At 40.2% G+C, this 12,598-nt stretch overlaps 1 protein-coding gene across 4 annotated transcripts in view; it reads right to left on the bottom strand.

Moving 5' to 3' along the window:
• LOC135092875 (uncharacterized) overlaps positions 1 to 12,020 on the bottom strand; it is a 26,613-nt gene extending 14,593 nt beyond the window's left edge. Inside the window, exons 1-2 of one of the 4 annotated variants that reach the window (XM_063991631.1) lie at positions 11,830 to 12,020; positions 1 to 401 (exon numbers count right to left, since the gene is read on the bottom strand). The exon at positions 1 to 401 is cut by the window's left edge and continues 2,014 nt beyond it. In XM_063991631.1, coding sequence (XP_063847701.1) covers positions 1 to 355 — 355 coding nt within the window. In that variant the 5' untranslated portion in view covers positions 356 to 401; positions 11,830 to 12,020. Of the gene's footprint in view, positions 7,096 to 11,708 lie in introns of those variants that run through there. The other 3 variants (XM_063991627.1, XM_063991629.1, XM_063991630.1) reach the window with 3 other exon arrangements.
• Positions 12,021 to 12,598: the final 578 nt, after the last annotated feature.

Below are 12,598 nucleotides of genomic sequence, written 5' to 3'. Positions count from 1 at the left end.
ACTCTACCTCATCGCTTTCACTCTTCCAGCTTGCATCGTTCATGCCCGCTACGTTCTCGCATGCTATTTTAATCAGTTTATGAAGCAGAGTTATGTCAAAATTGTCGCATGAGGTATGACTTGTAATCTGGTTTAGGTCTGTTTGAGTAAAATACTTTCTCCGGGTGTTGTTTGATATTTTATTGTAGTTTGCTGTCGAGGTTGGTGGGAGGCTTCTCAAGTAGTCTTCGAAGGAAACAGACGGGGTTTTCCCGTATGTCCCGCAGTTAAGAGTGTAACTCAACACAGTCTCGCCAGCTCTTTCTAAGATGTAAAAATATTTCAGACGAAAACAGTCACTTGCTGTAAAAGGCATTGTGAATGCCTTGTTTCAAACTGCAGCCAAAAGAGTAGTTTTATACCTGAAAAGGATTATTTTGTTAGAACTCAAATTTTCGTAAGTTATATGTAATATTGTGCCATGAAAATTATTGTTTCTTGATCGCATATCACAGGCAGTCGCTTTCCAACTTTCATAACATAAAGATGTGTCTCACTGCACTCCGCTCTCCGTAAGAAAATACTGTTTGGCCTTCTTTGGCCAATCTATGAGCCGACGCGCGGCCAGCGGACCCGACCGTCATAACCAAATAGAGCGCAGCTTGGACAATCACTATCTTAGCATGTGTTGAAGGAATTATCTCTGGGCTTCCACCTGTCACTGACTCCTGTAATGGGTGAACGCCTACGCACTGTTCGCCAGACTGTACCACCATAACTACACCGCGCAATGCTGCCATCACAAGATAGAGGAAGCCATGCTCCTGCTCCTGCTTCAGTGCACCCTTCGTCCGTTGACCATCACCAACGTGTGTGAGGTGCGTGTGACCCTTTTTTTGTGTGACTCCTTTTTCTAGCTTGTCAAGATTCACTTCGAAACAGCGCCCAAGTGAGTATCCTTTTAGTTTTACCTTTGTACAGTACTATCTCTCGTTTATTCGTTTCCACCTATCTTTCTTCCAGGTTATCTTTACTCTTTAACATTTTCTCTCCCTTCCCCTCGCTTTAGGAATCCTTTTACCTATCTACTTCCATGTAACTTCGTTTTTTTCACAGAATCTATTGTGGCATTGTGTTTTGCGAAAATTATCTTTCAGGGGTAATAAACAGTGCGATTTTTGAAGTAATAGTGTCGCTCTGAGTGAATGCAACAGAATGCAGTGGTAACAGTGGAGAGCTGAGTACAGAGAGAGGTTGCTGCCCCAAGTCGCAGTGCATCAGCAACATGACCATGTTCATCGCTCCTGAAGCGAACAGCAAGAAGGCACTACCTGAATCCCCAACGGCTTCCCATCCTACCGCACAGAGCAAGAGACTTACAGAGGACAAGACTGGTGAGACCTCATAAAACTGGACACTGACACCCAAGTGGAGGAGCCAGCTTGAGCTTCTCACCTGCCCGCCACTGTTTTACCGATACCAGTATCACCCACATCAGCCCTAATATATAACCTAGAGTCGCCTGGGAAAATGCAAAACATGTATAGTACCAGGTACCTCGAGACCGCCAAGAATCCCCAGCTGAGCGTGCTCGTAACGCATTAGCGACACAGGCATTTTTATGGTGGCGGCAGAGGACGCCCAATCCCATAGGATCAGATTCGTGCCCGAAGAGTAGCAGTCTTAGAGCAAGAAAGCGATCTTGTTGAAGTTCCCGCTAGAGTACAGAATGGATACCATCCATAACTACAGAGTGTTGCTACACAGTAAAGAACACCTGAGAAGATGCCGCCCCATTTGTCATCAAATTGTATAACTGTGGACACATACAAACAGAAAGACATGTAGCAGAAGTGTATCCTTTAACAGCTCACTTCAGAAATACCTATATTGTCAGTGCATTAGAAGACATTTACTGATGATGATACAATTCTTAAAACCACTTTTTTTTTTTTTTTTAATGTAGGCCAAAGGCAACAAAAATCCAATTAAAAAAAAGCCCACTAAGATGCCAGCTCCAGAAAAGGTCCAAAGTAGTAGTAAAAAAATTGAAGGATAAGTGTCTTGAAACCTACCTCTTGAAGGAATTTAAGTCATAGGAAGGTGGAAATACAGAAGCAGACAGGGAGTTCCAGAAAGGGATGAATGATTGCGAATACTGGTTAACTCCTGCATTAGAGAGGTGAACCGAATAGGGATGAGAGAAAGAAGAAAGTCTTGTGCAGCGAGGCCGCAGGAGGATGGAAGGCATGCGGTTAGCAAGATCAGAAGAGCAGTTAGCATGAAAATAGCGGTAGAAGACAGACAGCTAGAGATGCAACATTGCGGCGATAAGAGAGAGGCTGAAGACAGTCATTTAGAGGAGAGAAGTTGATGAGACGAAAAGCTTTTGATTCCACCCTATCTAGAAGAGCAGTATGAGTGGAACTCCCCCCTGACATGTGAAGCATACTCCATACATGGACGGATAAGGCCTTTGTACAGAGTTAGCAGTTGGAGGAGGGGGGATGAGAAAAAAACTGGTGGAGACGTCTCAGAAGACCTAACTTCATAGAAGCTGTTTTAGTTAGAGATGAGATGTGAAGTTTCCAGATCAGTAAAGGACAGACCAAGGATGTTCAGTGTAGAAGAGGGGAGACAGTTGAGTGTCATTGAAGAAGGGATAGTTGTCTGGGAAGTTGTGTCGAGTTGATAGATGGAGAAATTGAGTTTTTGAGGCATTGAACAATACCAAGTTTGCTCTGCCCCAATCAGAAATTTTAGAGAGATCAGAAGTCAGGCGTTCTCTGGCTTTCCTGCATGAGATGTTTACTTCCTGAAGGGTTGAACGTCTATGAAAAGACGTGGAAAAGTGCAGGGTGGTATCGTCAGCGTAGGAGTGGATAGGTCAAGAAGTCTGGTTTAGAAGGTCATTGATGAATAATAAGAAGAGAGTGGGTGACAGGACAGAACCCTGAGGAACACCACTGTTAATAAATTTAGGAGAAGAACAGTGACCGTCTACCACAGCAGCAATAGAACGGTCAGAAAGAAAACTTGAGATGAAGTTACAGAAGTAGTTTGGAAATCAAAGCTTTGTGCTAGACTCTATCAAAAGCTTTTGATATGTCTAAGGCAACAGCAAAAGTTTCACCAAAATCTCTAAAAGAGGATGACCAAGACTCAATAAGGAAAGCCAGAAGATCACCAGTAGAGCGGCCTTGGCGAAACCCATACTGGCGATCAGATAGGAGGTTGTGAAGTGATAGATGTTTAAGAATCTTCCTGTTGAGAATAGATTAAAAAACTTTAGATAGGCAGGAAATTAAAGCAATAGGATGGTAGTTTGAGGGATTAGAACGGTCACCCTTTTTAGGAACAGGCTGAAAGAAGGCAAACTTCCAGCAAGAAGGAAAGGTAGATGTTGACAGACAGAGCTGAAAGACTTTGAATAGGCAAGGGGCAAGCACGGAGGCATAGTTTCGGAGAACAATTGGAGGGACCCCATCAGATCCATAAACCTTCTGAGGGTTTAGGCCAGCGAGGGCATGGAAAACATCATTGTGAAGAATTTTAATGGGTAGCATGAAGTAGTCAGGGGGTGGAGAAGAGGGAGGAACAACCCCTGAATCATCCAAGGTAGAGTTTTTAACAAAGGTTTGAGCGAAGAGTTCAGCTTTAGAAATAGATGTGATAGTAGTGGTGTTATCTGGTTGAAATAAAGGAGGGAAAGAAGAAGAAGCAAAGTTATTGGAGATATTTTTGGCTAGATATCAGAAGTCACGAGGGGAGCTAAATCTTGAAGGATTTTGACACTTTCTGTTAATGAAGGAGTTTTTGGCTAGTTGGAGAACAGACTTGGCATGGTTCCGGGCAGAAATATAAAGTGCATGAGATTCTGGTGATGGAAGGCTTAAGTACCTTTTGTGGGCCACCTCTCTATCATGTATAGCATGAGAATAAGTTGTGTTAAACCAAGGTTTAGAAGGTTTAGGTCGAGAGAAAGAGTGAGGAATGTACGCCTCCATGCCAGACAATATCACCTCTGTTATACGCTCAGCACACAAAGACGGGTCTCTGACACGGAAGCAGTAATCATTCCACGGAAAATCCCCCCAACTAACAGAAGCAAAATGCCAGAAGCACCTTTGCTTAGGGGGATCATGAGGAGGGATTGGAGCGATAGGACAAGATACAGATACAAGATATAGATACAAGTAGGATGTTGCACCAATTGCTCTAAATCGTGGAGCTTAGCAAAGTTGAAGGCTAGTTCACCAGGATGGTCAGTGAAGGGAGAGGAAAGCCAAAGCTGGTGGTGAACATTAAAGTCTCCAAGAATGGAGATCTCTGCAAAAGGGAAGAGACTCAGAATGTGCTGAACTTTGGAAGTTAAGTAGTCAATGAATTTCTTATAGTCAGAGGAGTTAGTTGAGAGGTATACAGCACAGATGAATTTAGTTTGAGAGTGGCTCTGTAGTCGTAGCCAGATGGTGGAAAACTCGGAAGATTCAAGAGCATGGGCACGAGAGCAGGTTAAGTCATTGCGCACATAAACGCAACATCCAGCTTTGGATCGAAAGTGAGGATAGAGAAAATAGGAGGGAACAGAAAAGGGGCTACTGTCAGTTGCCTCAGACACCTGAGTTTCTGTTAGGAAAAGAAAATGAGGTTTAGAAGAGGAGAGGTGGTGTTCCAGAGATTGAAAACTATATCTTAGACCACGAATGTTGCAGAAGTTAATGAAGAAAAAGTTGAGGGGGGTGTCAAGAGACTTAGGGTCGTCGTCAGAAAGGCAGTCCGACCTGGGGACATTTGTGGTCCCCTCCCCAGATGGGGACTCAGAGGCTGGTGTAGGAGTCGCCATGATAATTTTGAAATTTTGAGTGAAGGGTGTGTGTGTTATTAGGTGCTTGTAGTTTTGTGTGGAGGAAGAGAGCTGTCTTTAGAGGGCAGGCTGTGACTGCCCCCTTGTGTTATGAGACACAAAGGGTCTTATAACACTCAGTGACCTCAGTGAGATCACAGCTGTGTTTAATGATAAGTTCACAGCACCCTCTGATCCAGTACTTTAGACCTCACTGGGAGTAATTATAATTTCGGTAGGTGCTTACTGCCTCCTGATTTACATCCAGATACATTTTCCTTTCATGCACCTTTTCACAACCCTTTCTCTTATCCGTCCATTATGTCACTACATTTACCTGGCAGTGTTTCCACATAAATGAACTCACTCCTCCATTTCCTCTCTCCCATTAAACTCCTTACACCTTCTTACAGTTGGCAAACTCATCCAATAAAAAATCCTAAAGTCACACACCTCATTTTCTTCTGTAAAACATCATCACAAAATTAATAGACAGGTGAATTAGAAATTTTCTGGCCAACTAATGATGAGGACAAGATGAACAGCAGGCACAACAGATATCAAAACTCCGCCTCCTACTTCCTGACTGATGAAGATTCTCTTTAGTGAGGTCACTGGAAAATTAATCTTATGCCACTGAAGGCCTTGTTGGCGCAAAATAGTAATGTAGCTTGGGGTATATTACATTGTGCTGGAGATGGGAGCAGATACCAGAAACTAAGGCGCTTTTTATTTCTGCCAGAGATCATACCAAGACTGTTCTCCAACTTACCAGAAACTCCTTCTTCAGTACAAAATGTCAAAGTCTTTCTTTATTTAACTCCCCTTGCAGCTTTCTCACCTATGCAAAAATATCTTCATCATCACTACTTCTTCATCGTTTCCTCTTTTAAATCAACTTGATGGCACAGTTGCCATCTCCTCCATCTCTAGAGCTGAACTCTTCGCTCAGACCTTTGCTAAAAATTCTACTGTGGATGATTCATGACTTGTTCTTCCCTCTCTTTCACCTTTCATCTACTTTAGGCCTCAGTAGTCCCATTTAGGCCTACTGAGTCCTAATTAGGAGGACTCAGTTAGAGTCCTCCTAATGATGTTTTCCCTCGCTGGCCTTAACTCTCGGAAAGCTTATGTACCTGATGGGATCCCTCCTATTGTTTTCCGAAACTGTGTCTTTGTGTCTGCACCTCGCTTGCTCAAACTCTTGGTCAACATATATCTTTTCTAAACTACTCTCCTATGACCTCTATCCTCTGTAACGTAATCGTAATTTTCCTTTCTGACCTTTTTATTGCTACTGAGGTTACTGTTCTTCCCCTAAGTCTATTAACAGTGGTATTCCTTGGGTTTACGTTCTGTCACCCACTCTATTATTTATTGATTATCTTTTGAGTCAGATTTATTGTCCTGTCCGCTCCTACAGTGATGAATAATGTATTCTTTCAAAGATAGTTGTTAAACTTATGTGTTTTGGGTGTTGGGGTGATCATTGAGTAACGCGCACGCCTTTTCTGACAGGTCTTCCATGGTCTGACCATTTTGAATTGAGCATTTAGGCATTGTCCTTTCTGGAAATTCCCCGACTTGCAGAGCTGCCAATCCTTGTACTGGGCCAATTATCAGGTTAGAGCCTGTGTCGCTGATAACCTAGTTCCCCACACACCACTCTCTCTCTCTCTCTCTCTCTCTCTCTCTCTCTCTGCATATGCAATCTACATTTCATGCAAATTTATTTCTATCAGATCTATACTTGCCTATGAATCATTAAAATAAAAAAAAAATAAAAATCCATCTGCACCTCTCTCTCTCTCTCTCTCTCTCTCTCTCTCTCTCTCTCTCTCTCTCTCTCTCTCTCTCTCTCTCTCTCTCTCTCTCTCCGTTGTGAATTTCATTTAAATGTGATAGGTTTCCTTTTAGGTATGATATTTCCCTTAAACTATGTTGTTATATTTTCATTCTTTTTTCCACACCACCATTGAGGTAAAAGTCAAGGCACGTTGGTGGCTTTCGCTGTTTGGGCAACAGCTCTTATGAGATCAAGTAATGATCCCTTATTAGCTTTTTCTTCACTAATAATACTTATTTACTGAGTAAGTAAGGTCTTTGTCTCGGCTGTGGAGGTGATAAGAGCGAGCGGGAGAGGTAACTTCTATCCTAGCTGGCGGTGCAAGGGAAGTGACCATGAATTAACATGGTCACTCCGACCGTGTGATCTCACTCGGTCACCCATAGAGACGTGACAATGCCTGGAGGAAACGTTGCCAAGTATTAAGGCGTCTGCAAAAAAAAAAAAAAAAAAAAAAAAAAAAAAAATATATATATATATATATATATATATATATATATATATATATATATATATATATATATATATATATATATATATATATATATATATATATATATATACGAGTATATATATATAATGTAATTTTTAGACTATCACAGTGTATATATATACTACAACATTTAATTTTGAGGTAGGAAGTACTTGACATGAGGTGTGTCTTGGTGTAAGTGTGGCATCACCGCAGACGGGAATCCCCCGGAAAGGACAATGTCTAAACGCTCGATTCAAAATGGTCAGACCATACGTAGTTCTATCTACTTCTGTTCCCTGCTGCAACACACGGCCTTCCTGCACGAGTGTCCTCAGTAATGTGTCCCTATCATCCTCAGTTACTTTCTGGGTCCCTACATTGCCCATTAAAGACGGAGATAAACTCAGCTTTGCATTGGCCCCACATCATAACATGCATCCTTCATCCCCTTACATGAACATCACATCAACATCAGCTGTATAAGAAATTCGCTGACTAGGCCTCATCTTGGCCCTCGACCCTCATCTTGGCCCTCCAGGTCCTTCCCCCTCCTCATTAACAACTTCTCTTGCTCTGCTTGCTCAACAACAACTTCTTGCACCCGCTCGGCGGTAACAAATGATGTTTTTGGGTAGGTGCCTGAAGTCACTCGAAAGTTATATCTGAAATTATTTTGACATTTTCTATTAGTGAAAGAATTTTTTGCTAGTTGAAGAAGAGTTGGCTTGATTCCATGTAGAAATGTGTTGAATATAAATTTCAGATAAAGGTCTTTGTTACCGTTTGTGACCACCTCTATATCAACTACAACAGTGTTCTTCAACATTTTTTCAGTTCATGCAACCTTCGGTGAGCTTTTGAGAAATTTATGTAATCTGGGGTGTAGGACTATTAATCACAAAAGATATACATGAATATTTCACGTTTCCTCTGAAAATATATACGCAAATGTATTAGTCTTTCTTTTAAACATAGGATATAAGTACTCGGTTCCATATAATTGATATATGGGTGCTGAATTTATAATAAAAGATAATGCCACATCTTTAACCTCTAAGGAGCGAGTTACATTTTAGTTTAATATACCAATGTAATATGTACTTTTTTCTTTTTATGTAGGAGGGGCACCGGCCAAGAGCAATAATGATTGAAAAAAAAAAAAAAAAAAACCCACTAAGGTGTCTGTCCACCGAATAGAGTCGTAAGCGTTAGTCAGAATTACAGGATAAGTGTCTTGAAACCTCTCTCTTGAGAGAGTTCAAGTCATAGGAAGATGGAAATACAAAAGCAGGTAGGGAGTTCCAGAATTTATCACAGAAAGAGATGAATGATTGGGTATACTGGTTAACTTTTGCTTTAGAGAGGTGGATAGAATAGGGTTGAGAGAAAAAGAAAGTCTTGTGCAGCAAGGTCACGGGAGGATGGGAGGCATGCAGTTAGCAAGATCAGAGGAGCAGTTAGCATGTAAATAACGGTAGAAGAGAGCAAGAGATGCAACACTGAGGCGATGAGAGAGAGACTGAAGACAGTCAGTTAGAGAAGACAAAAGATTTTTCGATTTTATCCTATCTAAAAGAATAGTTTGAGTGGAACCCTCCAATACAGGTGAAGCATACACCATACATAGACGGACAAGGCCCCTTTACAGAGTTAGCAACTGGGGGGGATGACTCAGAACACCTAACTTTATAGAAGTTGTTTTAGCTAGAGATGAAGTGTGAAGTTTCCGGTTTAAATTATAAGTAAAGGACTGATCGAGGATATTCAATGTAGAAGAGAGGGACAGTTGAGTGCCAATGAAGAAGAGTGGATAATTGTCTGGAAGGTTGTGTTGGGTTGATAGATGGAGGAATTTAGTTTTTGAGGCACTGAATAATAATAAGTTTGCTCTGCCCAAGTCAGAAATTTTAGAGAGATCAGAAGTCAGACGTTCTGTGGCTTCCCTGCATGAAATGTTTACTTCCTGAAGGGTTGGATGTCGACGAAAAGATGTGGAAAAGTACAGAGTGGTATCATCAGCGTAGGGGTGGATAGGACAAGAAGTTTGGTTTAGAAGATCATTGATGAATAGTAGGAAGAGAGTGGGTGACAGGACAGAATCCTGAGGAACACAATTGCTAATAGATTTAGGAGAACAGTGATCGTCTATCACAGTAATAATAGAATGGTCAGAAAGGAAACTTGAGATGAAGTTAGAGAGAAAAGGATAGAAGCTGTAGGAAGGTAGTTTGGAAGCCAAAGCTTTGTGCCAGACTGTATCAAAAGCTTTTGATATGTATAAGGCAACAGCAAAAGTTTCACCAAAATTTCTAAAAGAGGATGACCAAGACTCAGTAAAGAAAGCCAGATCATTAGTAGAGTGGTCTACTGGCAATCAGATAGAAAGTTGTGAAGTGATAAATGTTTAAGAATCTTCATAATGAGGATAGATTTAGATAGACAGGGAATTAAAGCAATAGAACGGTAGTTTGAGGGATTAGAACGGCACCCATTGTAGGAACTGGCTGAATGTAGGTAAATTTCCAGCAAGAAGGAAAGGTAGATGTTGACAGACAAAGCTGAAAAAAGTTTGACTGGGCAAGATGCAAGCATGGAGGCATAATTTCAGAGAACAATAGGAGGGACCCTATCATGTACATAAACTTTTCGAGAGCTTAGGCCAGCGAGGGCATGGAAAACGTCATTGCAAAGGATTTTAATAGGTAGCATAAAGTAGTCAAGAGAGTGGAGGAGAGGGAGGAGCAATCATCCAAAGTAGAGTTATTAGCAAAGGTTTGTGTGAAGACTTCAGCTTTAGAGGTAGATGAGATGGCAGTGGTGCCATCAGGTTGAAATAAAGGACGGAAAAGATGAAGAGGCAAAGTTACTGGAGATGTTTTTTTGGCTAGGTGCCAGAAGTCATGAAGGGAGTTAGATTTTGAAAGATTTTGACACTTTATATATATATATATATATATATATATATATATATATATATATATATATATATATATATATATATATATATATATAGATAGATAGATAGATAGATATAGATAGATATAGATATCTATATCTATATCTATATCTATATATATATATCTATCTATCTATCTATCTATCTATCTATCTATCTATCTATCTATCTATATATATATATATATATATATATATATATATATATATATATATATATATATATATATATATATATATATATATATATATATATATATGTATGGCACATTCTCCATTATTTATTTTCTTGTGGGTGTTTTCTATTTTTCGTATAGTCTTCCGAAGGACAAATACTCAGCAAACTTCCTGAACAGTTTGCTGAGTATTTGTCCATATGGCGACGTTTCGGATCTTCCTAGATCCATCTTCAGGCTGGGTCTGGTCGGCGTCTGGTGAGCGAGATTCTTATATACTGTCTTGGCGGATCACAGGGATACCGGCAAGACCGTATATAACCAGCCTGCTCACCAGACGCCGACCAGACCCAGCCTGAAGATGGATCTAGGATGATCCGAAACGTCTCCATATGGACAAATACTCAGCAAACTTCCTGAACACCTCCGGAAGACTATACGAAAAATAGAAAACACCCACAAGAAAATAAATAATGGAGAATGTGCCATAGCTTTTAACATCGTCTGCCTCAAAGAAGACTTTCTGCCTGGCTTCACAAAGATATATATATATATATATATATATATATATATATATATATATATATATATATATATATATATATATATATATATATATATATATATATAGACAGTCTTTTGTGTGGGTCCTTCACTTCTTGAGTAATCAGTGTCGCCCACTCCTGTTATTACACATCATAACCGACACCAACTATTACTACGAGCACTATTACCGCCACTCCTCATCTGTTCCTGTGTTCTTTCCATTTCTCCGCATCAGCAGTTTTTCTTAAGTCTTCAGTTCATTCATCTCTCTCTCTCTCTCTCTCTCTCTCTCTCTCTCTCTCTCTCTCTCTCTCTCTCTCAACGTTAGTGTTCCAGTAAGGGCCGGTTTACACTACTCCGTTTTTATGGATTCCGTTTCTGTACACCGTCCAACAATGATATCACCACCGTTTCCGTTCGAGTGACTTGTGGAAACCGGGCTCCGTTTCTGCCTCCGCTTGAACTAAATTTAGCTTTGTACGGAGAGACGGGTAGTGTTGCACGTACTGATATTTTGAATGTTCTAGGTACGATATTCAAGTACATGAAAAAACGTTATTGAAATTTAACTTTGTAATGTAATAGTGCCATGTTGTAAATTAAACATTTCTATACTTCGTGGAAAAAGAGGAGTGACTGGGCTCCCAGCGTGAGGTGCGGCAACACCAAAAAGCATGTATACACAAGCAAGCATAAAGATGGACTGGGCAGGTTTCATATATATATATATACTCGTATATATATATATATATATATATATATATATATATATATATATATATATATATATATATATATATATATATATATATATATATATATATATATATATGCTACTACCATTACTACCTGTATCTCAGAGAAATGTGATAGATCGCATCTCACCTTCCCTCACTCCGTGTGGACTTGCTTCTCATCGGCGTCCAATGCGTTCCTCTCACATTTCTCTGAGACGCAGGTAGTATTAGTATTAGCAGTAGTAGTAGTAATATGTTGGCACACATACTCTTCTTCTGTTTCCATTAAAGACCCTTCCAGTTGTCGATTCTTTCATGAATTTTACGTATGATTAATGATCAAATAAAGTCAGAAACCGGATCAGATCTTGCACAAGTTTTAAGGGAACCACAGATGTGCGATGAACACACATTTATCTCTAAGACTGTTAGCCACTGAAAATAAGATGGCAACTTAAGGACATCCGCACATTGTTGCCAAAAGTTATCATCCAGGTCAACCATCACGAGGGCTTGAACTTTTTATCTCTTCACTTATATTGATTAAGAAAAGTGCTACATGAAGCACATAATTTCTGCATGGTGCTTCCTGCATCTATCTTACACACATACTCCTAAACCAGAATTATAAGCGCTCTTGGTTTTTCTAGGTCCGGTGTTGTGTCAAGTCTCTCACGGGTCCACATATCTCCCGGTTGACGCCACTGCACATGCGCACCATACTGAGGCGACAGGATCAAAACACCACCTTGAGGTTTCACTTCACTGACTAATTACTATTGCTTCATTGTATGTGGATATGTTAAGACAGGAATGCAGCAAGTAAACAGTAGTATTGAGTGATAACAGAGCACCAAAACTTTCTCCCAGTGCAAGTATCAAGTCCTAATACCATGTTATGTATTTTAGGCATTATCAACATCGTTATGGAGTTTTAATGACAAATTACTAATGCTCCATTCCCTGTGGAATATTTTAAGTTAAGAATGCAGCAAGTGAACATGAACAGTGAGTGATAACTGAGCACCCAAAAAATTT

This window comes from Scylla paramamosain, chromosome 41 (genome assembly GCF_035594125.1).
Source record: "Scylla paramamosain isolate STU-SP2022 chromosome 41, ASM3559412v1, whole genome shotgun sequence".
Taxonomy (NCBI): domain Eukaryota; kingdom Metazoa; phylum Arthropoda; class Malacostraca; order Decapoda; family Portunidae; genus Scylla; species Scylla paramamosain.
Note: the sequence above shows the minus strand (reverse complement) of the source record. Positions and strands in the feature narration are given on the sequence as shown.